The 27,302-nt window shown below is 38.5% G+C and overlaps 1 protein-coding gene across 7 annotated transcripts in view; it reads right to left on the bottom strand.

Moving 5' to 3' along the window:
• LMO7 (LIM domain 7) overlaps positions 1 to 27,302 on the bottom strand; it is a 269,766-nt gene that overhangs the window by 142,236 nt on the left and 100,228 nt on the right. For 3 of the 7 annotated variants that reach the window (XM_060191528.1, XM_060191532.1, XM_016192063.2), the window contains exons 2-3: positions 26,409 to 26,479; positions 8,413 to 8,482 (exon numbers count right to left, since the gene is read on the bottom strand). In XM_060191528.1, the coding sequence (XP_060047511.1) occupies positions 8,413 to 8,482; positions 26,409 to 26,479 (141 nt within the window). Of the gene's footprint in view, positions 1 to 8,412; positions 8,483 to 26,408; positions 26,480 to 27,302 lie in introns of those variants that run through there. The other 4 variants (XM_060191530.1, XM_016192065.2, XM_060191529.1 and 1 more) reach the window with 3 other exon arrangements.

The raw sequence follows: 27,302 nt of genomic DNA, 5'->3' as shown, positions 1-27,302 counted from the left end.
GACCTTCCACCTTCCACACCCCATAATGATCCTGGGTCCATACTCCTAGGGGGATAAAGAATAGGCAAGCTTCTACTGGAGGGGATGGATGTGGAACTATGGTAGTGGGAATTGTGTGGAATTGTACCCCTCTTATCCTACAGTCTTGTCAACCATTATTAAATCAATTAAAAAGAAGTGAAAAAAATAGCGCAGGAAAAAAGTGCTATATTCATAGGCCAGTTTTCTGTTAACTCCTTTTTTTTTCCTTTCCCACTGAAATACAGTCTCCAGAGATAACGCCTTAAAACAATATACTATTCCTCTCACTGAACTTGAAAGCATCTTTGTTCTCTGTTGTTAAAAAGTAGTAATAAAACAGGACCTAGTGGGGGTTGTATTGTTATATGGAAAACTGGGAAATGTTATGAATGTACAAACTATTGTATTTACTGTTGAATGTAAAATATTAATTCCCCAATAAAGAATTTTTTAATAGTAATAAAAACATCAAAGCATGATATCTGATTAAGGTCTCTGGACCTCTGGACTGAACCATGCCAACCTCCTGGTTTTAATATCTGCTCTATAGTTATATAAGATGTTACCCCTGGGAAAAATTGAGTAAAGGGTACAGAGGCTATCTCCACGCTGCTTTTTGCAACTTCCTGTAAAGTTCTATTTATTTCAAGATAAGAAGATTTTTAAGCAAGTACTCAATACAGCTTTTCCTAACTAAATGAGATTCCTGGGGCATATGCAACAAAGAACTAAAAATGAGACTGCTTAAAAAATAGAGTTACTGTCTCATAGGTCACGAAGTTAGAATTCCAATTAAGATGTCTATAAATCCATGCTTCCCATGAAACAAGCAAAAAAAAATTCTTCCTTTCCTCTTCCTAGCATCTAATAATTCCTTGACTATCTTTAGTGCCCTTGGCCTTTACATGCACCACCTTAACATTCAGTTATCGCTTGGCATTCTCTCCATGCGCATGTGGCTTCACAACTTATATAGAATGAGGATATCCTACTTCATTATAACCTCATGATAACTTATCACATCAACATAAACAACCCTATTTCCTAGTAAAGTCACATTCTGAGGTACTGGAGCCTAAGAGTTCATTCAATTTACTGTATCTGTAATAAGGCTACAGGGATCCACAATTCAATCTTAACAATATCCCATCAAATATCTAATTCTAGAATATATTGTGTTTTGGAATGGAATTCTTGTTCATTCAAAACTTTTATCTTCTATGTATCAGTCACTATGTTAGGTACCGTGAAAACAAAAACTACTAGTATGAAGGCTTTAGCTCGGGTTTATCATCCTGCTTCTGCAGGTGTCAAAACTAAGGCACATACAACCCAGGTTCAGGCCTGGCTTGCAAAGTACTAGGAGAAACTTCAGTGCTATGGCTTCTCTACCTTTATCTCTCCATCTTTCTCTTTTGATCTAGAAAAGTCAGTCCAGAGCAGCGAAGTCCTAGATTCACTGGGAAGAAAGAATGAAAAAATGAACAAATGAAGGAAGGAAAGGAAGAAAGGAGGGAGAGAAGGAAGAGGTAAGGGGAGGAAGGAGGACACACTAAGACGTAACATTTTAATATACTCCATGCTACACTTGAGGAAGATGGGTCGATATTGGGGCAGCATGGAATGTTCCTACTCATGACCACAGAATGTGAGCTCAGATCTACAGGGATGCAGATGTCACATAGGCTCCTAAGTTGAATATGGATCCCAGACAAAATCAAATCGATGGGTTTTACAGTCAACAATATTTATACCTCTTCCCCATATTAGGGAGCTATTCTCTTCCCTGATCCAGCTTTCTGTCCCTTTTCCAGCCATGACATCACCTCCTCAGACAATAACTTGGATCTACCTGCATATCAGATTACAGGCTCAGAGAAAAAATAAAAAACTAGTATAGCTACAGGCCCTTTGAAGTATAACTAAAATATGCCTACTAGCTATCTACAAAATGGAGGACCCCCCAACACTTCATCTGCACTATTCCAGCCTTTAGGTCCATGATTGGTCAACAGTTTGGCTTTGTATGTTAACTCTCTTTTCAGCCACCAGGTTCCAGATGCTAGCATGATGCCAACCAGATGTCCCTGGAGAGAAAACCCCACCAATGTGTCCTGGAGCTCTGCTTCCCCAGAGCCCCACCCTACTAGGGAAAGAAAGAGGCAGGCTTGGAGTATGGATCGACCAGTCAACGCTCATGTTCAGTGGGGAAGCAATTACAGAAGCCAGACCTTCCACCTTCTGCATCCCACAATGACCTTGGGTCCATACTCCCAGAGGGATAAAGAATAGTAAAGCTATCAGGGGAGGGGATGGGATACAGAGTTCTGGTGGTGGGAACTGTGTGAAGTTGTACCTCTCTTATCCTATGGTTTAGTCGATGTTTCCTTTTTTAAATAAAAAAAAAACACTTTTGCATCTTTACAGGTTTATTTTCAGAATCCTATTAGAAAAGCTCAACAAACAGCCATCTACTCTACCACAGCATATTTATTTATTATTATTCTCTGATTCTTTCTTGATTATTTATTCCTTTGTTTAGCAAATTCCTGCTGCCCCATTAGACTGTAAGCTCTTTGAAGGTAACATCCCAATCTGCCTTCCTCCATTATACCTATAAGGTAGAAGAACTCTCAACCTAGTACACCTCATAGGTTTGTTCAAAGAGTGAATGTGATGTCCTAGGTGGTAACATACCCAGTTGAATGTACATGTTATCATGCACAAGGACCTAGGTTCAAGTCCCTGGCGCCCACCAGCAGGGGAGGAAAACTTCTCGAGTGTGAAGCATTGCTACAAGTGTCCCTCTTTCGCACTCCCTATCTCCCCCATCCCTCTCAATTTCTCTCTAGCCTATCAAATAATAAGGAAAAAATAGCTTCTGGGAGTGATGGATTCATACTGCAAGCACCAGCACACCAACAATAACTATGGTAATAATAATATTTTTTTAAAAGAGTGAATGTGTTATAAGAGACATTAAATATCTGTGTGTCAAATCCTGTGTGTGAGGGTGACCTTTCTATCCACATAGCAACTATATTAGTTGCTGGATCTCTAATTCACTTGAAACTAAGGCTTTGCTAAGTTTCAATATAACCACACTGGCACAAAAGCATCAAAGGAAAGAATCAAATAAGGTATGTAATGACCTAAGACCTACTGAGCTTAGTCCAGTCGTGCAACTATGGCTACTCTCACGCATCTATCTATATCCAACTGGAAATGTTCAATGCCCTGGGTATGGGAAATCACTCAATGTAATGCACTGGAAATACTTTTCATTCTAGTTTCTAGAGATAAAATCCAAACCAGATAGAATTTCTAGAGCTTGAAATAGAACTACTTGAAGAGATATTTGAATTTAAAAATAAAATGCATTTGTCCTTTTGTCTAATCATAGGATCAGAAGATTAAATTAAACCTCTTGTGGCCAACAATAACAAACAACCATAATTCAAGCACTCCAAGTATGTGGGGGTTAGGATATCAAAGGCTAATTTCATTGAAAATCCTTGTAACTGATTCAAGAAATGATAATTAAAATCTAAGAGTCAAAACTATTCAACTTTGACAGCACACTGCTTTGGCATGAACATTAAGTGCCCAGGTTTAAACCTGAACCTCACCACATAAAGAGAAACATCAGTGCTACATTTCTTTTTCTCACTGTGAGAAAGTCAGCCTGGAAGCCCCAAAGGCAGATGATAGATTACATAGATATAGATAGATAGATAGATAGATAGATAGATAAGATAGACTGTTGATATATAGATAGATGATAGATAAGTAGATAGGTAGACTGCTGAAGGGAGGAGAGGACTCCCCTAAGGCTTGCCAAATGCAGCTGTGAGTCTCCATTGCTACTGCCCTCAGATGCTGGAGCAGCAGTGGGGAGGCCCAGTGCTGACATCTGGGAACAGAGAACTGACCAGAAACCTCTGGAGAAGAGCTACACCTTGGTAGCCTAGCAGTGGGGCTGTATAATGGGAGCCTTTCCATATTGTTCTCCTGATGAGAACATGGTGAATAACTGCCTCAGAACATACAGACTATAAATGGGAATTGTTTAGAAACTCCCAGGACCTAGCAGTGCCTAGGCCTAGAAGACCTAGAAGAAGATCAAAGGAACTTTAAAGCAACCAGAAGGACAGAAATAACTAAAGTTAGGGCAGAAATAAATAACATTGAACATAAGAAAACCATACAAAAGATCAATGAAAGTAAATGTTGGTTCTTTGAAAAAGTGAACAAAATTGGCAAGTCTTTAGCCAGACTCACAAAACAAAAAAGGGAGAAGACCCAAATAAATTGGATTGTTAATGAAAGAGGAGATATCACAACAGATACTGCAGAAATTCAACATATCATGTGAGGCTTCTATGAACAACTATATGCCACCAAGCTAGAGAACCTGGAAGAAATGGACGATTTCCAGGATACCTACGAACTTCCAAAATTAAGTAATGAGGAACTAGATAATATGAACAGGCCCATCATAGCCAACAAAATTGAAACAGTTATCAAAAACCTTCCCAAGAATAAAAGTCCTGAACCAGATGGTTTTACAAGTGAATTCTACAAAACCTTCAAGTGTTGGTATGCTTTTAAAAACCCCTTCTGTTTCATTTGGTTTAAATCCCCCCTGCTTAACACTGCATTCTATTTACATAACCACTGTATTCTATTTACATAACCACTGCCATCTATTTACATAAATCACTTTTACATTTACATAAAGCACCACCTTCCCTCCAGGGCATTGGTGGTTTAGTGGTAGAATTCTCACCTGCTCCACCCCCTCTCCTTGTCACACCCTGATCCTCTCCTTGTCACACCCTGAATTTTCACCAGTCACTTTTCTCTTCACCCTCTCTGCGTCACATCCTGTTCACACCCTACTTGGGAAGTATATATAAAGACAACATTGTTCATTTTAGTTAGTTGTTAGTTTAGTCTAGCTTGGTATAGATTGCGCTGCGTCCTGCATGAATAAAGAGATACTGCGTACAGCTCAACCATGAGTCCCTAGTCGTCTGTCTCCCGTCAGTGAAGCTCAGCCCGACATTCAAGGAAGAGTTAATGCCTCTACTTTTAAAAGTCTTCCAGAAGATTGAAGACATAGAAATACTGCCTTCTGGGAGTCCAGTAATAGCAAAGCAGGTTAAGCACACATGGTGCCAAGAGCAAGGACTAGCATAAGGATCCCGGTTCGAGCTCCCGGCTCCCCACCTGCAAGGGAGTCGCTTCACAGGTGGTGAAGCAAGTCTGCAGTTGTCTATCTTTCTCTCCCCCTCTCTGTCTTCCCCTCCTCTCTCCATTTCTCTCTGTCCTATCCAAGGACAGCAACAACAACAACACCGACCCCCAGCAGCACAATTTGTAATAACCAAAACATGGAAGCAACCCAGGTGTCCAACAACTGATGAGTGGCTGAGCAAGTTGTGGTCTATAGACACAATGGAATACTACTCAGCTATTAAAAATGGTGACTTCACCATTTTCAGCCGATCTTGGGTGGAGCTTTAAGAAATCATGTTAAGTGGGGAGTTGGGCGGTACTGCAGCAGGTTAAGCGCACTTGGCACAAAGCGCAAGGACTGGCCTAAGGATCTCCGTTCGAGCCCCCAGCTACCCACCTGCAGGGGAATAGCTTTACAGACTGTGAAGCAGGTCTGCCGGTGACTGTCTTTCTCTCCCCCTCTCTGTCTTCCTCTTCTCTCTAGATTTCTCTGTCCTATCCAACAATGACAACATCAATAACAACAACAATAATAACTACAATAATAAAACTACAAGGACAACAAAAGGGAATAAACATTTTTGAAAAAAGAAATCATGTTAAGTGAAATAAGTCAGAAACAGAAGGATGAATATGGGATGATCTCACTCTCAGACAGAAGTTGAAAAACAAGATCAGAAGAGGAAACACAAGTAGAACCTGAACTGGAGTTGGTGTGTTGCACCAAAGTAAGACTCTGGGGTGTGGGGCAGAGAGTACAGGTCCAAAAAGGATGACAGAGGACCTAGTGGGGGTTGTATTGTATTGTTATGTGGAAAACTGAGAAATGTTATGCATGTACAAACTATTGTATTTATTATCGAATGTAAAATATTAATACCCCAATAAAGAAATTAAAAACATAAATAAATTAAATTAAACTTAACTATCCCAAAGAAAATTCACTTGTATGTTTTTCACATTTCAGTTATTAGCTGTCTTTTATTTTAGTGTTTGTTCAAATTAGATATTCTTTTTTTTTTACTTTTTTTTAAATATTTTATTTATTTATTCCCTTTTGTTGCCCTTGTTGTTTTATTGTTGTAGTTATTATTGTTGTTGTCGTTGTTGGATAGGACAGAGAGAAATGGAGAGAGGAGGGGAAGACAGAGAGGAGGAGAGAAAGATAGACACCTGCAGACCTGCTTCACTGCCTGTGAAGCAACTCCCTTGCAGGTGGGGAGCCGGGGTTCGAACCAGGATCCTTATGCCGGTCCTTGTGCTTTGCGCCACCTGCGTTTAACCCGCTGCACTACAGCCCAACTCCCCAAATTAGATATTCTTAACTGACTACTATCATCAATCTTTGTTCTTAGGGATGATGATGATGATGAGGAGGAGGAGGAGGAGGAGGAGGACAACTGTCAAACAAGAAATCTCATTAGGAAATGGGGCCAGATACTTTAATGATGACTCTTTAGTCACTATCAGGCCACCCCATCAGCTGGGGTCCTATTCAGGGAGTCCTGAGATTCCCAAACAGACATGATGGGCCTAGACCTTGAATAAATCCCTCTCTCCATTGTTACCAGTCATCTCTATCAGGTACAGCACAGTAGACCCCTTTATGGGCCCCCATTGGACTTTGCCTTCAACTTAGATCAACAATGGTACAGAATGTTCCATCCTCCAAAGGGAGAATGGACTACATACTCTATGCTATACCTGAGGAAGATGGGTCGATATTGGGGCAGCTTGGAATGTTCCTTCTCATGACTACAGAATGTGAGCTCAGATCTATAGGGATGCAGAGGTCACATAGGCTCCTGAGCTGCTATGGGCCTCAGATCACATCAAATCGATGGGGTTTACAGTCAACAATATTTATACACCTTTCCCATATTAGGGAGCTACTCTCTTCCCTGATCCAGCTTTCTGGTCCTTTTTCCAACCATGACATCATCTCTCCAGACAATAACTTGGATCCACCTGCATATCAGATTAAAGGCTCAGGGGGGAAAAAGATAAAGAAAAAAAAAAAACTAGTATAGCCACAGGCCCTTTGGAATATAACTAAAATATGCCTACTAGCTATCTACAAAATGGAGGACCCCCCAACACCTCATCTGTACTATTCCAGCCTTTAGGTCCATGATTGGTCAACAATCTGTTTAACTTTGTATGTTAACTCTTTTCAGCCACCAGGTTTCAGATGCTGGCATGATACTAACCAGATTTACCTAGACAGACAACCCCACCAATGTGTCCTAGAGCTCAGCTCCCCCAGAGCCCTTCCAGAATAGGAAAAGAGAAAGACAGCCTGGGAGTATGGATTGACCAGTTAACACCCATGTTCAGCAGGGAAGCAATTACAGAAGCCAGACCTTCCACTTTCTGCACCCCATAATGACCCTGGGTCCATACTTCCAGAGGGTTAAAAAATGGGAAAGCTATCAGGGGAGGGGATGAGATACAGAGTTCTGGTGGTGGGAATTGTATGAATTTGTACCCCTCTTATTCTACGGTTTAGTCGATGTTTCCTTTTTATAAATAAAAAGTTAAAAAAAAAGTAAGATTTAACTTTTGCTTAGCTGTACAGTCAATTCCTATTAAATTCTTACAACAATCCTTAAAAAAAAATGAATGAAAGAAAGAAAGAAAGGAAGAAAGAAAGAAAGAAAGAAAGAAAGAAAGAAAGAAAGAAAGAAAGAAAATGGGGCCAGGACATGGACAGACATTTCACCAAGAAGAGATCATGTCTGTATTTCTCTCTCCCTATCTACCCCTCCTCTCTCAATTTCTCTCTGTTCTATCCAATAAGACAGAAAGAGAAGAGGAAAAACTGGTTGCTAGGAGAAGTGGATTCACTGTGCCAGCACCAAGCCCCATGATAACCCTGGTAGCAATAAAACAAACAGATAGATAGATAGATAGATAGATAGATAGATAGATAGATAGATAGATAGATAGACAGACAGATAACAGCTTTTTCAGAAGGATAAGGATAATAGAAATAACCAAAGACATAAAGAGAACATCACTACAAACACTTTTCTTGAGTTAAAAATCCCAAACCTAACTCCTCTGATAATTCCAGATAATAGACCCTTTTTATGTCCATGGTTCCATATTTCAAAAAGAAAAAAAAATCTATTTTTGAGTATAACTTACCAAACCTGCAATTGGTGTAGACAATCTATTGATCTTCTTAATCACACCTGGTTTAAGCTTATTAATCAAGCTGAAAATAAAGAATTAACACACAATTACAAGAATGCCAATATCTATATGTTTATTATATTCTTTGTGACATTCTCAAAAATCATATATGTCATTATTCTATCTCTAGCATGTTATTCAAAGACAGGAGCCCAACGAACAAAGCAAACAACCAAGAAAACAAATCAAGAAACAGATTAATAATAACATTCAAGAGTGAAAGCTTTTCTTAGGCAATACAGACACATTTCTATACCCTAAATAATGCCCTTACAGCTAGCTACTTCCAGATTTGAGTCTTTTCATTATAATTTAGTACACTTGGCCTTTATTTTTTTGTTGTACTAAACACTCTCTTTGATTTTTTCCTGAAACTTAACCACACTTTAAAAGGTAACTTTAAAACCATTATTATTTAGGGTTAGAGTAGCAGGATAGCCCGTTAAGAGTACAATGGTATCCAGAAACATGAGAAATAACAAGCTTGATCGCCAGCATGACTCTATGCCTGAACTGATATCTCTCTCTCTCTCTCTCTCTTCCTTTCTTCCCATCTCTTTACATGTGTGTGCCTCAGTGTCATTTTCTCTCTAATCATAAATAAATCTTTTTTTAATTAAGCCATATTATTCTACAAACTTTCAAAGAAGCAGTCATACTCACCCAATCAGCCAAAAAGCTTTAACTACTACAAATACATGATTGATTACTTTGTTACTGAGTGAAAATTAATTATACCAGAATTCTCCAAATAGACTAATAATTATCTGACAACCTAAAATGAAACAAGCTATTCAGACAGAATCTACAAAGACATGTCTTAGTTTTCATATTTTAAAGCACTCAGTATCCAGTCATGAAAGTGCAGGAGTTGGCAAAGAGTACATTTTTTTCATTGTAAATCTAGATTACTGTAAATTCTATTTTGTTGTTATTGCCTGTTCATTTCTATGTCGAGCCATGGAGAAATATTATAGCACAATAAGGCTTTTCTACTAATCATAGCATAGTTAACTACTCATTTACTATTGCTGGAAAATAATAACTTGAAACACTGACTATTCTATTCAGTAATACATCTGCAATAACAATTCCTGTTCTTTAACAGAATCACAAAAGGAAAACAAATAAAAGAGAAGTAATCAAGCATTCTCAATTTACTGGCCTTGTCTTCACAAAGTGAGACAAAGAAAAAAAAATCTGACACTTGTGGAATGTCACTGCTTCAACATTCCAGAGATTTATATATGCACTTGAGTGTTCTAAAAATAAAAAGAAGACAAAAGTTTCAATTTAATAACCTTCAGAATGTTGTTCAACAGAATTCAAATTACAAAACAGTGGATTGAATTTGGTGAACATAAGATGTTTTTCTGTTTTCATAGTTTCTTCACACAGTCCAGTAGACAATTGGATAGATATAATAAAATCACTATCTGTGTGGAGCACTTCCGAGAACTGTTATTTTCTGACTCTTAATTTCTGATTTATGAGCTGAAAATCATATAGGAAGGGAGATCCTCTCCCTTCAAAACCACATTGTTCTTTAACCACTAGCTGAGGAACTAGAAAAGAATAAGCAGTTTGTAATATATATATATATATATATATATATATATATATATATATATCAATTGGTTGGAGGTAGATAGCATAATGGTTATGCAAAGAGACTCTAATGCCTGAAGCTCCAAACTTCAATCCCCCCCACCACCACCATAAACCAGAGCTGAGTAGTGCTCTGGTAATAAACAAATAAATAAATAACAATTACAGAACAATTCTTCTAGTTGTTTTCTATTAATGAGGCATTTCTTAAATTCTATTGCTCGTGGCAATCATGCAGTCAATAGAAGAATTTATAGACAAGCACGACTTACAGAACACAATTGGGGTATAATGTAAATTAAGACACTAGTAGCAGTTGATGACCACTAGTTGGGCAGTGACTTTCCAATAGTAACTTGGATTTTTTTTCCACCAGATTTATTGCTGGGGCTCTGTATCTAGAGGACAAATGCACAGCTTCCAGCCATTTTTTTTTTATTGTGATACAGAGAGAGAATAATGGGCTAAGAAGGAGTGGTGGATGTACCTACAGCCTGATCCACCATTTGTGAAACTTCTCTGCTGCAAGTGGGGACCAGGGGCTTTCAAACATAGGTTCTCAGGCATGGTAACTAGTTCACTTTACTGGGTGTGCCACCACCTGGCCCCAGTAAAGTGGATCTTGAATTTTATTATTTCAATGAGATTAGGAAGCAATGTAAGCTGAAACAGTTCATAAAATGTCAAGGAAACCTGACCTCAGATATTAGAGGCTGAGTTGAGTATAATAAATTCCACCTCCACCCATTTGAGTCACTGATGACTTTGACCAGATCATTCACCTCTACCTGTTTACCACTTCTGTATATAGTGTTAGTAATACCAAGAGTATTTTTTCCAATAGCTTCTAGAATGGATAATAACATAGCTTACTTACAATTAAATCATCCAAAGGAAGTAAGAGATAGAGGTAAGGGAAACAGAACAGATAGTCTTTGCCCCCCGATAATGAGCTAGATGACTCCTTTTTTCTTTCAAATTGACAATTATAAGTTTATTCAGTTTATGAGTCAGGAATTCTTGAGAGCATAGTCTCCTTTTTCTCCATTGTTTTAATTTTTTTATTTATAAAATGGAGATATTGACAAGACCATAGGATAAGAGGAGTATAATTCCACATAATTCGCACCACCAGAACACCCTATCCCATCCCCCTACGCCCTACACCCCCTTGAAAGCTCTCCTATTCTTTATCCCTCTGGGAGTATGGACCCAGGATCATTATGGTGTACAGACGGTGGAAGGTCTGGCTTTTGTAATTACTTCCCCAGATAACTCCTTTTTTTTCAGAAGGTTCCAGAGCTCTTAACCTAGACAAATTACTGGCAGTGGACTGGCATGCCTTCTCCACTTCTGAGTTTCCTAGTATGCATACAAACATGGAAATAACCATAAGAATAAGCAACTCTCTGGATAACAAAGAATAACCCTCTAAAATGTTGCATCACAGGCAGAAAATATTATTTTATTTTATCTGTTAAATAGGCTTAATTTCTTTTTTGTTCATATTTTTGTAACTTAACTTGATTGGACAGAGAAATTGTGAGAGAGTGAAAGGGAGGGGGGAAGGAGGGGAGAGGGAGAGGGAGAAGGAGAGGGAGAGGGAGAGAAACTTGTAGTACTGCTTCACTTCACTACTTGTGAAGCTTTCCCCCCAGCAGTTGGGATTCTGGGGCTTGAACTCAGGCCCTTGTGTGTGGTAATGTGTACTTAACCAGGTAATAACTGACCAGTCTCAATAGGCTTAATTTCTAAAAACTGAAATACGGACAAAACATACATACAACGTTGACAAATACTGAACATCTGATCAAACTATGAATTACTAATTACTTTCATAAATAATGAAAGAAGGTTTAAGATTTTTTTCTAGAGAGAAATACAGGTTTTAGAAAAATCTAAACTATAGAATTTAAAGTCAGGAGATAGTTCACCTAGTAAGGCATACATCTTTTTTTAAAAAAAATATTTCATTTATTTATTAATGAGAAACACAGAAGGAGAGAGAAAGAGCCAGATATCACTCTGGCACATGTGCTTCCGAGGTTTGAACTCGGGACCTCATGCTTGAGAGTCAGATGCTTTATCCACAGCGCCACCTCCCAGACCACAGGGCATACATCTTAATAAGTACAAAGCTATGGATTTGAATCCTGGGAACTCTACAGAAGGTGGAACAGTGCTGTGATATCTCTCTCTCTCCCTTCCCCCTCCCATCTGAAATAAAAAATAATTAGAGAAACAGCCTAAGTAAACAAAAAGGGCAACAAAAGGGAAAAAATAGCTTCCAGGAGCAGTGGATTTGGCACTGAGCACCAGCAATAACCCTGGAGGCAAAAAAGAAGAAGAAGAAAGAAGAAAGAAGAAAGAAGAAAGAAGAAAGAAGAAGAAGGAGAAAAGAAAAGAAAAGAAAAGAAAAGAAAAGAAAAGAAAAGAAAAGAAAAGAAAAGAAAAGAAAAGAAAAGAGAAAAGAGGAGTCAGGCGGTAGTGCAGCGGGTTAAGCACAGGTGGTGCAAAGCACAAGGACTGGCCTAAGGATCCTGGTTCGAGCCCCTGGCTCCCCACCTGCAGGGGAGTGCTTCACAGTTCTGCAGGTGTCTAACTTTCTCTCCCCCCTCTGTCTTCCCCTCCTCTCCATTTCTCTCTGTCCTATCCAACAACAACAAAATCATCAACAACAATAATAACTACAACAATAAAACAACAAGGGCAACAAAAGGGAATAAATAAAATATAAAAAAAATTTTAAAAAAAGAGAAAAGAAAGAAGAGAAAAACAGCCTAGGAGTGGTAGAATCATGCATGCATGAAGCCCCAACATGCACAAGTAAATAAGTAATTTCCATGAAATGTAGGTATCTGTAAAGGAATGGGGACATATCTTATGTCAAATAAGATACAAGTACCACACGAGAGAGAGAGTACACTCTTCTACAAATAGAACTTCCTGCATAATAAGTGTTCTTCAGTTGCACACATAGAATTCCTAAAGACAACAGTGACTGCAGATCACTGGCTCCATTCATGAATCAGATAACATATAACATGATAGGCAGTCTTCCAGATATTTTTGTGCACAAGCAATTAGAAGCTCAAGGAGCCATCTTATCTGCTAGAATCTGTCTTTCAGACCACCCTGAACTTATGTAGAAGTATACCTCTACTGCTAACAGCTCCCCAGGTCATGCCATAAACCTGGTTATATGCTTTTGATAAGATTAAAACTAGAGCAGAGGGGGCCAGGCTGTGTTGCATTTGGTTAACTGCCCATAGTACAAAGCTCATCCCTGCACCAAGTAGTAGTCATGTTTCTATGGGTAAAGGAATGAAGGATATATAATTTTACTTTTTATTTTTGATAGGACAGAGAGAAATGGAGAGGGGAGGGGAAGATAAAGAGGGGGAGAGAAACACAGACACCTGCAGATCTGCTTCACCACCTGAGAGATGACCCCCCATGAAGGTGGGGAGCCAGGGACTTGAACCAGGAGCCTTACTCCAGTCCTTGCGCTTCACGCCATGTGCGCTTAACCCGCTATGCTACTGCCCGACCCCTTTAAAGCTTAAGGAGATTCAATGTAAATTCTTCATGATCTAATGAGTATTCTTAAAGATCTGTAGTAAAATTAATGCAAGCACAATCTCTGGGTTCCCATAGCAGTAATTTTGAATGGTGCTGAATTATCTACAACATAAATACAGTTACCATACATGCTAAGGTAAGAAAGTATGTGACACTGCAACAAGCTAGTACTAATGCAATTGACAATTAAAGTCTCTTTGTTATGACAGGACTTTCTCATCTTGCCTCACTGTTATGCCTGAAGCATTCTGATATCAGTCAGCAGAGCCCAAGCAGATTCCTTACACTAAGCAACTTCTATAGCCAGAGCACTACAGCTCTCCCACAGTAGCGAGATTGCCCAATATAACATGGACAGCAATGGCTATCAAAAGGAGGTCCCCAACCCTGTCCTGCTTTTCTTGTTTACTATTAAGATGCATCACTAAGTTCCCCCCCCCCATCTTTTCATGTAAATGCAAGCGGCATCCTACTCTCTTAAGGTGGACTTAAGTTTTTCTCCAATTTTCCTGTCAAAATGCTTTGATGTTTGCTGGCATGTGCATCTTTCGCCATGTCCCTTATAATTTCTATTTTTTAATTTCATGGCATTTATTCTCTTACAGAAGCATCTGATGTCTGCTTTCTTAAATTAAGATAAACCAGGAAGATGATAACAAGTGCTATGAATCAGATAATATAAATTGTGATTGAGTGGATACTTATTCTAATCCTTCAGGACTAGCCTTTTTACTATTATCACTATTATTATTATTTATTATTATTATTATTAGGTGGTTAATGGTTTACAGGACAGTTGCTGACACGAAATTTCTCATCTCTTACACAATGTAATACTAGTCAGCTATTTAACATGATGAATTCACCTTCTTCACCTCATCTTGGATGAACTTTAAGGAATCATGTTAACTGAGATAAGGCAGAAAGAGAAGGATAAATATGGGATGATCTCACTCACAGACAGAAGTTGAACAATAAAAATGGAAAGAAAAAGACAAAGCGACACAGCAGAACTTGGACTGGGTTTGGTGTTTGCACCAAAGTAAAGAACTCTGGGGTGGGGGTGGGGGGGCAGGAGGAGGGTTCAGTTTCTGGAACATGATGACAGAGGAGGACCTAGGGGGGGTTGAATTGTTATGTGGGAAATAGAGGAATGTTGCACATGTACAGGCTATTATATTTTACTGTTGGCTGTAAACCATTAATCCCCCAATAAAAAAATTTTTTTAAAAAAAGAGCCCAGAGTCTGCTCAGCAGTGAAACCATTCAAAAGCAAGTCATGGGGTTCATTCCCCAGAGGCTCATAAAAAATAATAAACAAATAAATAACTAAAATTCTCACCTCTGCATAATAAGTGTCTGCACAGCACTCTCACCCCTTATACCCTTTTCCACTGTCATGCACCAGGACCTCAAAGGCTCCTCTCCACCTTCCCCAGAGACCTTTGCTTTAGTGCAAGTACACCAAATCCTTATCACTTCTTAAATTTTCTTTCTAGAAATAACATCATCAGTGTTAATCTGCAGCTACTTGTCTAGAAAAGAATGTGATGATATGGGTGAATTCACTTTCCCAGCAGCAGGCAGCATTCCTGTGCCTACTCCACAGTATGATACAGTGGTGACATTGTTCAGATTTTCAGTAGCTGTAACACTCTCCCTCTGCCTGGCAGCTACCTACCACTGCACCATCAACCTCTACAGACACCATTCGAGGTGATATGGCATATTACACCATTATACAAAGCGCATTTCAGACATCTGAGTCACTTCTAGTATGTTTCACTATAAAAGGGACTCATAATTTTCACATTTGGGAGTCTTTTTTCGCTGATTACTGGAGAAAGTATTAGGCTTGTATGCATAATAAATATGTTTATATTAAAAGTAAAATAGTATATAATTACTTGATCCTATTCACATAGTCCTATTTCTTTTCAGAGAGATGTGCCAGCTTATATTTAACTAGTCATTTTGAGAATACTAGAGCCCTTTATTTTCTTTACAAGTTGTAACTTTTTGTTTGGTTGATTTTTTTACTAATTTGATTTTTACTCACTTAATTTTTACTATCTGGTCTTAGCATATTTCTTACTAAAACACTGAAGGTGAAGAGTTTACAGTTCACTTCCAGTAATACTTTGTCATTTGATAAGGTCTTCTGCAAATTGGGAACATTTTGTAATGTGTATCTAATTAGTTTATTTGAATTATAGGTGACTAAGTGACAATTGCTTAAAATATGTTTTCAGGATTTCATTTTTCATAGTGTTTTTTTATCCTTACTAAAAACTTTGGGTGGGGGGTCTTACACCTTCAAGTCTTAGAACTGCTGCCTTTAAGAATTTTTTTTTAACTTTTGTTGCATTTTTTAGTTTTATGACATTAATCTAAACTTTATTCTTCTGGAATGTGATGAATTTTACAAATAATTCTCAGACAAATGTGTATCCCAATACAATGAATTGAATAATTCATTTCCATTTTCAAATTCTCACATATTATTTTCCTGGACCTTGCTAGTAAATAAATATGGATACTTATAAAGTGGTTATAATTTGCTGTTATTATGCTTTATTGTGTTTTGTCATGTATTCTCATACTGGGATAGACTTGTTTCACAAAAATAAAATATCAATAGAATTTTTCCTATTCTCATCTATTTATTCTCCAATATAAATGGTAAAGTAATTCTTATTTTAATAAAAGTCTCAGCATATTTTAAATGGGTATTGGATTCAAATTATTGCAAATCGGGGGCCAGCATTTCCCTGGGGTTCCATGCATTTCTCTAATGCACAGCGGGTTAAGCTCAAGTGGCAAGGACCAGCATAAGGAACTCAGTTTGAGACTCCACCTCTCCACCTGCAGGAGTGTCACTCACAAGCTGTGAAGCAGGTCTGCAGGAGTCTTTCTGTCCCAGTCTTCCCCTTCACTCTTGATATCTACCTGTCCAACAACAACAACAACAATGGCAACTACAACAACAAGGGCAACAAAATGGGAAAAATGGCCTCCAGGAACAGTGGATTCATAGTGCAAGCCCCAGCAATAATAACTTGGAGGCAAAAAAAAAAAAAAAAAAATATATATATATATATATATATATATATATATATATATGTAGTAAATCAATGGACATCTGTTACTCTATACAGAGATATAGCACTCCATTTCTTAAATCTTATAGTTTATCAGTCATTTCAACTTACAAAATAAAAGTTTCATGCATTTCTCTAAGGAACACTGTTTTCTAAACTTTATCACTATTGCTTTTATCAACTAGGACTCATTTAATGTTCTGCCTGATGATGTCTGTTATATAAAAATTATTTTTTTAATATTTATTTATTCTCTTTTGTTGCCCTTGTTTTATTGTTATAGTTATTATTGTTGTCGTCATTGTTGGATAGAACAGAGAGAAATGGAGAGAGGAGGGGAAGACAGAGAAGGGGAGAGAAAGACAGACACCTGCCGACCTGCTTCACCACTTGTGAAGCGACTCCCCTGCAGATGGAGAGCCAGGGGCTAGAACCAGGATCCTTACGCCGGTCCTTGCACTTTGTGCCACCTGCGTTTAACCCGCTGCGCTACCGCCTGTTATATAAAAATTCTACAGACTGTAGCTGGAAGTAACTCAGCTGAGAGACTGCATGCTTTGCTACCTGAAACCCAGATATGATCCATACCAGCGACATGGCCAAAAGTATATTCATTTCTCTTATTAACTTCCACTTACATAGACCAGAATTCCTACACTCCCAACATGTCATGGCGAACATACTGCTTTCTGGTGCCCCTGATATTGTTTATATCAGTATAATCTCTTTGATCTTTATCTAAACTCATTTACAGCATATACATTTAGTAATATGTTGTTTCTTTTTATTTTTAATAGCTTGTCACTCTCATTTGTCTCTCATACTGAATCATGTTTCTCTTTATATTTATCATGTGACTACTAAAAGGGCCATCCTATTTTGCTAGAAATATTCAGTAGAAAACATAGACTTAGAACATTGATTATTGTCCTTTTATTAATATATATTTATGGCAAGAAAATCCTGTATAGAAAAAGAAAACATAAAGTCAAACTTGAAATGGGTGTGGTGTATTACAGCAAATCAAATGACTCTGGGGAAAAAGGGGAAGGGAAGGGGAGGAGAGGGGGCTGGGGTCCTGGTGCATGGTGGTGGAAAAAGATCAAGTTAGAAATGAGAGTGATTTGCAGGCATATCATGTAGGGGTGAGAAACTGTACCCATGTGGCAAGAACTGTACTGTAAACCATTCAGCCCCCAATAAAATGACTTTTTTTTTTAAAAGACTTGCATGTAGTACATAGAATTTCACAAAATCTTTGGGGAGTCGGGCTGTAGCGCAGCGGGTTAAGCGCAGGTGGCACAAAGCACAAGGACCAGCATAAGGATCCTGGTTCCAGCCCCCAGCTCCCCACCTGCAGGGGAGTCGCTTCACAGGCGGTGAAGCAGGTCTGCAGGTGTCTATCTTTCTCTCCTCCTCTCTGTCTTCCCCTCCTCTCTCCATTTCTCTCTGTCCTATCCAACAACGACAACAACAATAATAACTACAACAATAAAACAACAAGGGCAACAAAAGGGAATAAAATAAATATTAAAAAAAAAGAATTTCACAAAATCTATATGAGTAAGTTTTACCTTCAAGTCTGAAGGCACAGCATAAGAAGGATTTGCAACATTTGGAAAGAGCCTGTATAGTGTAGCTACCATTACAGAGCTTTTTTTTCTTTTTTAATTCCCTTTTGTTGCCCTTGTTGTTTTATTGTTGTAGTTATTGTTGTTGTCGTTGTTGGATAGGACAGAGAGAAATGGAGAGAGGAGGGGAAGACAGAGAGGAGGAGAGAAAGATAGACACCTGCAGACCTGCTTCACCGCCTGTGAAGCGACTCCCCTGCAGGTGGGGAGCCGGGGTTCGAACCAGGATCCTTATGCCGGTCCTTGTGCTTTGCGCCACCTGCGCTTAGCCCGCTGCACTACAGCCCGTCTCCCAACAGAGCATTTTTAAAGTGATGGTTTTCAAGCTGACTTTCAATTCAATAAACCACTTTTGTTATATGTAGACATAAAAATGCATACAAAAAAAAAGAGGGAAGATCGGGTGGTAGAGCAGCAGGTTAAGCGCACGTGGGGTGAAGTTCAAGGACTGGCATAAGGATCCCAGCTCGAGCCGGCGGCTCCCCACCTGCCAGGGAGTTGCTTCACAAGAGGTGAAGCAGGTGTCTGTCCTTCTCTCCCCATCTCTGTCTTCCCCTCCTCTCTCCATTTCTCTCTATCCTATCCAACAACAAAAGCAGCAATGGCAACAATAATAATAATAACCACAACAAGGCTACAACAACAAGGGCAACAAAACGGGAAAAAAAAAAATAGCCTCCACCTTGGGTCCATACTCCCAGAGGGATAAAGAATAGGAAAGCTATCAGGGGAGGGGATGGGATATGGAGTTCTGGTGGTGGGAATTGTGTGAAGTTGTATCCCTCTTATCCTATGGTTTTGTCAATGTCTCCTTTTTATAAATATAAATAAATAAATAAATAAAATGCAAAAAGGGGGGGAAGCCAGAGGCAGAATGTCCTCATACTTTCTTTAATCTTTCCAAGAGAATAAATTTCATTATACAACTATGAGATCAACGTTTTTAAAGGCACATTTTCTTGATTTGTTTCAATTTTCCTTGTCTCTACTGTTGTTCTTTCTCTGAGCCTATCTGCCCTTCTGCAAAAGGAAAAATACCACAAAGCACTTCTGTAATAATATGGTCTATATTATCACATTAGCTAGTTATAATAAAAGTAGTTACATAATTTTTTTAAAAGCCTACAGGAGCAGTATATTCCTGGTGCAGGCACCGAGCCCCAGAAATAACCCTAGGACAGATAAATAGATAAATAAATAAAATAATCAAATAAATAGATATTTTTAAAAAATTTAAATGAGGTACTGCTTTGAAACTGCTTTTAAACTGCTTTAAACTTTAAAATTTGAGAATGTCATATATTAGAAAAACCAGTTGGGAGCCAGGCAGTGGTGCACCTGGTTAAGAGGTCACATTAAAGTGTACAAGGACCCAGGTTCAAGCCCCTGGTCCCCACCTTTAGGGGAAAAGCTTCATGAGTGATGAAGCAGGGATGCAAGTGTCTCTTACACACTCTCTCCCTCTCTCTCCCTCCCTCTCTCTCTCTCTCTCTCTCTATATATATATATATATATATATATATATCCCTCTCCCCATCCAATTTCTCTCTGTCTCTATCCAATAATAAATAAAGAAAAATATTTAAAGAAAAAAAAGAAGTAAAAAATAGTTGCTGGAGAGGCTGTGAGTGGAAAGGAACTCCCCTGCATTGCTGGTAGGAATGTAAATTGGTCCAACTCCTGTGGAAAACAGTCTGGAGACTCATCAGAATGCTAGAAATGGGGCTGCCCTGTGACCAAGTAATCCATCTCCTGGGGATAATTTCAAACAAAACAATGATGCCTATCTGAAGAGACCTATGTACACCTGTGTTCACAGCAGCACAATTTGTAATAGCTCAAACTTGGAAGTAACCCAGATGCCCATTGACTGATGAGTATCTAAAGAAGTTGTGGTATAGGGGGCCAGGTGGCATTGCACTGGGTTAAGCACACATACTACAAAGTGTAAGGACGCCCACAAGGATCCCAGTTCAAGCCCCCAGTTCCCCACCAGCGGGGGGAGGGGGGGGTCAATTCACAAGCGGTGAAGCAAGTCTGCAGGTGTCTATCTTTCTCATGCCCCTCTTTATCTCCCCTCCTCTCTCAATTTCTCTCTGTCCTATCCAATAAAATAGAAAAAAAATGGCCACCAGGAATAGTGGATTTGTAGTGCTGGCACTGAGCCCTAGCAATAACCCTGGAGGCTCAAAAAAAAAAGTTGTGGTATATATATGCAAGGAAATACTATGTAGCTGTTATAAGTGATGAAGCCATCTCCTTTATCATATCTTGAATGAAAGGTGAAAGTATCATGTTAAGTAAGATAAGCCATAAAAGAGAAGGAGGGATACCATATGATCTTGCTCATAGCTGGAACTTAAGAATAAAGGACAGTAAGTGAAAACACAAAGTGAAATTTGGCTATTTTTGGTGTATTATACCAAAGCAAAGAATCCTGGGGAAACAGAAAGAGGTGGGATGGAGAAGCACTGGGTCTTGGTGCAAGATGGTGGAAAAGTTCCCAGGTTGGGGGAGAGAGTATTTCCTTGATACTCACCACAAGGAGGAGTTATACCCATGCAGCAATAACTGCTGTGAATGAGTAACCTCACCAATTAGGTAAAAATGTAATAAATAAATAAAATATTGAGTGAGGTTGTTCTCATGAATACTAGCAATGAGGATAGGAAACAGATTAATCAAAACTATTAACACTTATAGAAAATTATAAGAAGGACTTGGAATCATCTTGCAGACTCTCACTGGTCCTTTTCCTGACCAAAAAATTAGATTTTGTTCCCCTGTCATTTTTCAGTAAAGCCAAGAGAAATTAGATTTCTAAGATATACAGTAAAAGAAAATTACTATAGCAGAACTTAACCAGAGGCATATTTTATCCCCCAATGTCAATCAAACTAAATTATATTAAATTTATTAACAGAACATACTAGCTCCAATAGACACTCAAATTAAAAGGCAATGAATACATACACCTTTCCTCATTACTCAGATGTGTATCTTGTCTAAAGTGTCAGCTCTATTTAAACTGACTTTAGACTACCTGAAATGTCAGTGCTACACTGCAAGTTGATTGAAAGTTCTAATAAGCTTAATGCCTCCAACTCAAACTTGAGATTTCAGAATGCAAATTCAAAAACGGTAAACTACTTTGAAAGGATAAAAGACAGCTAAATCCCTATATAAAATAATAAGAACACTCTTTAATGGTGACAATGATTTTAATAGGTAACAGGGAAATCCTACAGTTCACAGTATTCATTCAGGCAAGGAATCAAATGGAAATTGGTCTTTTTCTGTAGCAATATTAATTCAGATTTTTCTAAATGTTCTCATCATATCTGAGCTAAAAGTTGAGCTCTCTTACATGCAAAGCATTCTCAAAGACAGCTTATTATGTTGACCAAGAATTTAATGGTCAGCTCATATAATAACAGGCTTCTAAATAACTGATTTTACTTTCCCCTTAAGCATTATAACTCAGGAGGCTGTGATCACCCAGTGATGCCTAAGACATCTTGGCCATCCAGCTAGAGTTTACTCAGGATAAATGTATATTATATAAGGGAAACACAAATGCCTATCTAGATAGAGTATACTTACCTGGACTGTCTCCAATATTACATCTTTTGTTCTTAATATGTTATCATTTCCCAGTGGCTATAAACAATGTGATTCACAAGCAAGAGAAAAAAAACTTTTTATATAAGGACCAAGCAGTACTTTTTGTAGTTTATTCTACAATAAACTACAGTTGATATTTATTACGGTTTAATATTTACTTATGCTACTTTTGGGAAGCACTCAGTTAAAGAATACTAAGTACTATGCAGCCCAGAAGGTAGAGCAGTAGGTACAATATTGGACTCCCAGGCATCACACGTGCCAGAGTGATACTCTGGTTTTTTCTCTCTTCCTTCTCTCTCATAAATATAGAAGTAGATGTTTTTAAATAAAAGAAATAAAGCTGAGCACTGAATAGATTGATTAAACTTATCTAGTAAGGTAAATAATCCAAAATTGGTATGGTTTCAATTAAGAAACAACCTAAGAACAACCTTTTAGAAGTCTCTGATTAAAGTAAAAAAAGAAACTAATGCACTGTGCAAAGACTAGAGTAAGGATCCTGGTTCGAGCCCCCAGATCCCCACCTATAGGGGAGTAGCTTCACAGGCAGTGAAGCAGGTCTACAGGTGTCTATCTTTCTCTCTCCCTCTCTGTCTTCCCCTCCTCTCTCCACTTCTCTCTGTCCTATTCAACAACAATGACATCAGTAACAACAACAATAATAACTACAAAAATAAAACAAGGGCAACAAAAGGGAATAAGTAAACAAATATTTTTTTAAAAATTAATGCACTATCTTTAAGCATGCATTTAAATGTTTGTTGTCACCATTTAGGTAGAACTTTCATAGCTATTCTAATAGTCCTGCTTGTGATCAGTTTTTCATCAACTCTGAATATCTTCACTAGTAACAATATGATTATCCTTTCAGGTTTGATAGGGTTTTTTGAGACTCACTTCAAATCATTCCAAACCCAGGCTAGTGCATGCACTGCATTTTTTTTTTCTTTTGCCTCCAGTGTTGTCGTTGGGGCTTGCACTATGCACTATGAATCTACTGCTCCTGGAGACCATTTATTCCTTCTGCAGGCCCTTGTACTTTGTACTGTGTGTGCTTAACCCAGTGCGCCAACTTTCAGCCCGCCATAAGTCAACATTTGTCACTATAAAGCATCGTAATGATCTGATTAGAGAAGAAATGCCTCTCAAAATCTGTCTGTAAAAATGTTTTGACCAAGGGGCAGAGCAGTAGCGCACCGGGTTAAGCACATGTAGTACAAAGTGTAAGGACAGGAGCAAGGATCCCAGTTCAAGCACCCATCTCTCCACCTGCAGGGGAGTCACTTTACAAGAGGTGAAGCAGGTCTGCAGTTGTCTATCTGTCTCTCCCCCTCTATGTCTTCCCCTCCTCTCTCCATTTCTCTCTGTCCTATCCAGAAGCAGTAACAATGGCCTCCAGGAGCAGTAGGTTTATACTGCAGGCACCGAGCCCCAATGATAACCCTGGAGGAAAAAAATAACAACAACAACAAAAAAAATGCTTTCACCAGATAGTTCATCACTGAGATGAACAGATGATGATAAACAGTGTGGTTTATTTGAAAAGATCACTTATTTGAATTTTCTGTATTTATAAGCCTAAAGACAAATTTGCTTTACAGGGATGCTTCCTGCATAAACCCATCAAACTCCAAATCTTTTTTTTTCATCTAAATTTCTTTTCATTTATTGAGGATTAATGTTTTACAATTGACAGTAAATACAATAGACTGTACATGCATAACTCCAATTCTGACTTGGGGTGATTAGAGTTCAAATCAAAGGCATTTTGCTGCAAGCCTCTGAATCAGGGGTCAGGGAGCTTTTTTTTCTGCTGACATTTGAATATTTATAGCCTCATTCACGCCATACAAAATCATCAACTTAAAAATTAGCACTTAATATTACAAAAAAAAACCCTCCAGTTTCAACAATAATAATAATAATGAGTTCAAGTTGCCTTGGCAGGGCCAAACCATATGATTATTAGAGCCATGTAGGGACTACTGGCTGAAGGCTGCCCACCTCTGCACTAAATAGTCCATATTTACAGCTAAGGAAGTTTTCATGTTGCCTATTTCCTATTTTTGTCTCTGTCTTCTGAACATTAGAATAAATGTTAAAAACAATATTGTTTCAAATCAAGAACAGTTCCTATTAATAATCAATTTGGCTAAGCAATCAATAATAGCTAAAAAGCAATTAAAATCAGTTTAAATATTTTGGTAGTGATAACTCTGAATGTCACATCAAAAGAAGATTTAAAATATCTTTTAAACTCTATTGGTGAAATGTCTTTTTTATTTTTTCAACTCTGGTGGGACATGGACCTGCAACTGGAATGTCTTCATATATCTGTTCTAATACATTAATATACACTAAGTGGAACAAGAAATTGTAACTCTTTTCTTTCTCCCTCTCCCTCTTCTCTCTCTCCCTCTCTCTCTATCTCTCTCTCTCTATCTCTCTCTATCTCTCTCTCCTTTTACCAGAACACTGCTCAGCTCTGGCATATAATGGTGCTGGGGATTGAATCTAGGACCTTTGATAACTCAGGCATGAAAGGAATTTTGCATAACCATTGTGCTATCTCCCCATTCCAAAATTATAACTTCTACAGATTGTAAATGGGTGTTGACAATGTCATAAGACCCAAAGTAATAATAATGCTCTAAGATAAAGACATTAAAGCATGTTCCAAGAGAGCTGATGATGCAGAAACTATTATCTACATGTTCATCTTCATATCAACACCTTTTATTTCTGTAAATCTGGCATGGAGGAAACTGGGGCACAGAGGAATAGTTCACTAGACAAGGTGCATGCACAGCCATGCACAAATCCCAGACTTGAGCTCTGGCACCACATGGAAGGAACTCTGCCAACCGAGGAAGATTCAGTGTTGTAGTCCCTCCTTCCATATAAATGAAGATATCGACCTACAGTGGTGAGATAGCACATGTATATGGCCCCAGTTCTACAAAAACAAATGCTTAAAAGTGTAAAAATAAAGCCTAAATATATGGATTATGAAGCACTGCAACCGTGTGAGCTAGGAAGAGAAGATACTCTTATCTCTATTTAACAAATGAAAAAAATATGGCTCCGGTGGTATCACTTACAGGTTCAAAGCAGTGGAACCTGGGGAATCAAGTACAGGTCCTTGACTTCAGAGCTTTGCTACAAACAACCTTCTTTAAAAGGATAATCGAAATCACTTAGATACTAGCAAACACACTCCCAGTGCTTACATGTAGACAAATTCCATAATGAGATAAGTTGTCTACATTGAAATATTTAAGTGCCTTCAAAAATGTGGTTGCATACTTAAGTACATTTTTATGATTCATTTGCTCACTTCTGTAACCTGCACTCTCACTCAGAACTTCATCCTACATCCCCTAGGGCTGCCCACCTCTCAACCCAAAAGCCACATTCCTGGCTAACTATTGGAGGAGAGAACAATAAAGGAAAAATGTGTGCCTGCCTTAATGTGCTTCCAAGTCATCACTATTTATCGATGGGGGGAGGACTCTTTATTAACTTCTAAACCAGGCAACTGCATATGTGAGGATAGTCTTTGTAAAGGATAGCTGATGCAATGTTACAGGCTTCCTTCTCAACCAACCAACCACCCCATCAGGCCATCAAGAAATACAGAATCAGAAGAGAAAACACAAAGCAGAACCTGGACTGGAGTTGGAGTATTGCACCAAAATAAAAGATTCTGGGGCGGGAGGCGGGGAGAGTTCAGGTCCTGGAACAGGATGGAAGAGGACCTAGTGGGGTTGTATCGTTGTGTGGAAAACTGAGAAATGTTATGCATGTACAAACTATTGTATTTACTGCCAACTGTAAAGCATTAATCCCCCAATAAAGAAATAATAAAAAATAAATAATAGAAACTTTCTCTTTTTGTAATTCTTTTTATTTTTTTATTATCTTTATTTATTTATTGGATAGAGACATCCAGAAATCGAGAGGAAAGGGCATGATAGACAGGGAGAGAGGCAGAGTGACACCTGTAACACTGCTTCACCACTGGCAAAGCTTTCCCCCTGCAGGTGGGGACGGGGGGCTTGAACCCAGGTCCTTGTGAACTGTAACATATATACTTAACCAGGTACACTACCACCCAGCCCCAACAGAAACTTCCTTACTTACAAATTAAAAAGAATACATGTTTCACCACAAAGACTAATTATTTGTCCTTATTATTTCTTACTGTGTATCAATTTGCAGGATCAAATCCCACCTGTGATTGAAAAAACATATCTATGACTAAATAAACATCTGAAGACATATCTGTGAGCCATGGGAAGGAAGAAGAGAAGGGTTGGAGTACATACGCCTTATAACACACATACACACAAACACAACTTTGCCTTTGAAGTATGTTTTAAATCCTTGAAATACTTACTCACACAACAGAATGCCATTCTCTAGAGAGGCTCGAAAATCTGTGGTCTGAAAATTCTTCTCTGTTACTGCCTGAAAAACAGACTGGGTATTAATTTTCTTTTCATCAGGACTAATACACAAATCAAATTCAGCATTTAATATATATCTAATGTTATACTTAAAGAAGGCACATACATTATTACCAAAAGTTATTTAATAGAGGAAGTTTGTGCAGCTCTGAGTATGAAAAATATATAAATAGGAAAAAAAGCAAAATGAGAATTTCCTGTAGTGCAGTTACTTTATGGATACTAAACAAAAGTTAGAAACTAAATTTACAACATATTTTCTGGGGGGAAATTCTACTATACTAAGAGTAAAATGAGGATAATACATAAATTTTAATACCAATTATATATACATATCATCTTTAAAATTCTCAAGTGCTGGGAAATTGTGCAGATGCATTCACATCTGCCATGTTGTCCCCTCAGGCTACTAGTTCCTGTGAGAGTTGGGACATTCTGGGAGTGCCTGTTCCGCCATGTTATGCCCTCAGGACATTGTCTATATCCCCGCAATATCTGGAGTGCTTTGGTCACTCCTCCCCCTTCCCATTCTCACGAAAGTTATCATCCTATCCTGGAGTGCTGTGGTTACTCCTCCCGCTTCCCATTCTCGTGAAAGCTGCTCCTATAAAAGCCCTTCGTTTTCCGCACCTCACTCTCTTGACAGCCTTCACTCCAGTGTTCAGACGCAGGAAAGGTTACTGCCTGAGGGGGCCATTTTCGCTACCTCCACGTGGCCCAACCTGCTTCTCTAGCACCCAACTCTGAGGTGCCAGCGCAAATAAAGATTTGTGTTTCCCTCGCTCCAGACCTCCTCTCTCTCATCTCCGCAGCCACGTACAACA

Source organism: Erinaceus europaeus, chromosome 5 (genome assembly GCF_950295315.1).
Source record: "Erinaceus europaeus chromosome 5, mEriEur2.1, whole genome shotgun sequence".
Classification (NCBI taxonomy): domain Eukaryota; kingdom Metazoa; phylum Chordata; class Mammalia; order Eulipotyphla; family Erinaceidae; genus Erinaceus; species Erinaceus europaeus.
Note: the sequence above shows the minus strand (reverse complement) of the source record. Positions and strands in the feature narration are given on the sequence as shown.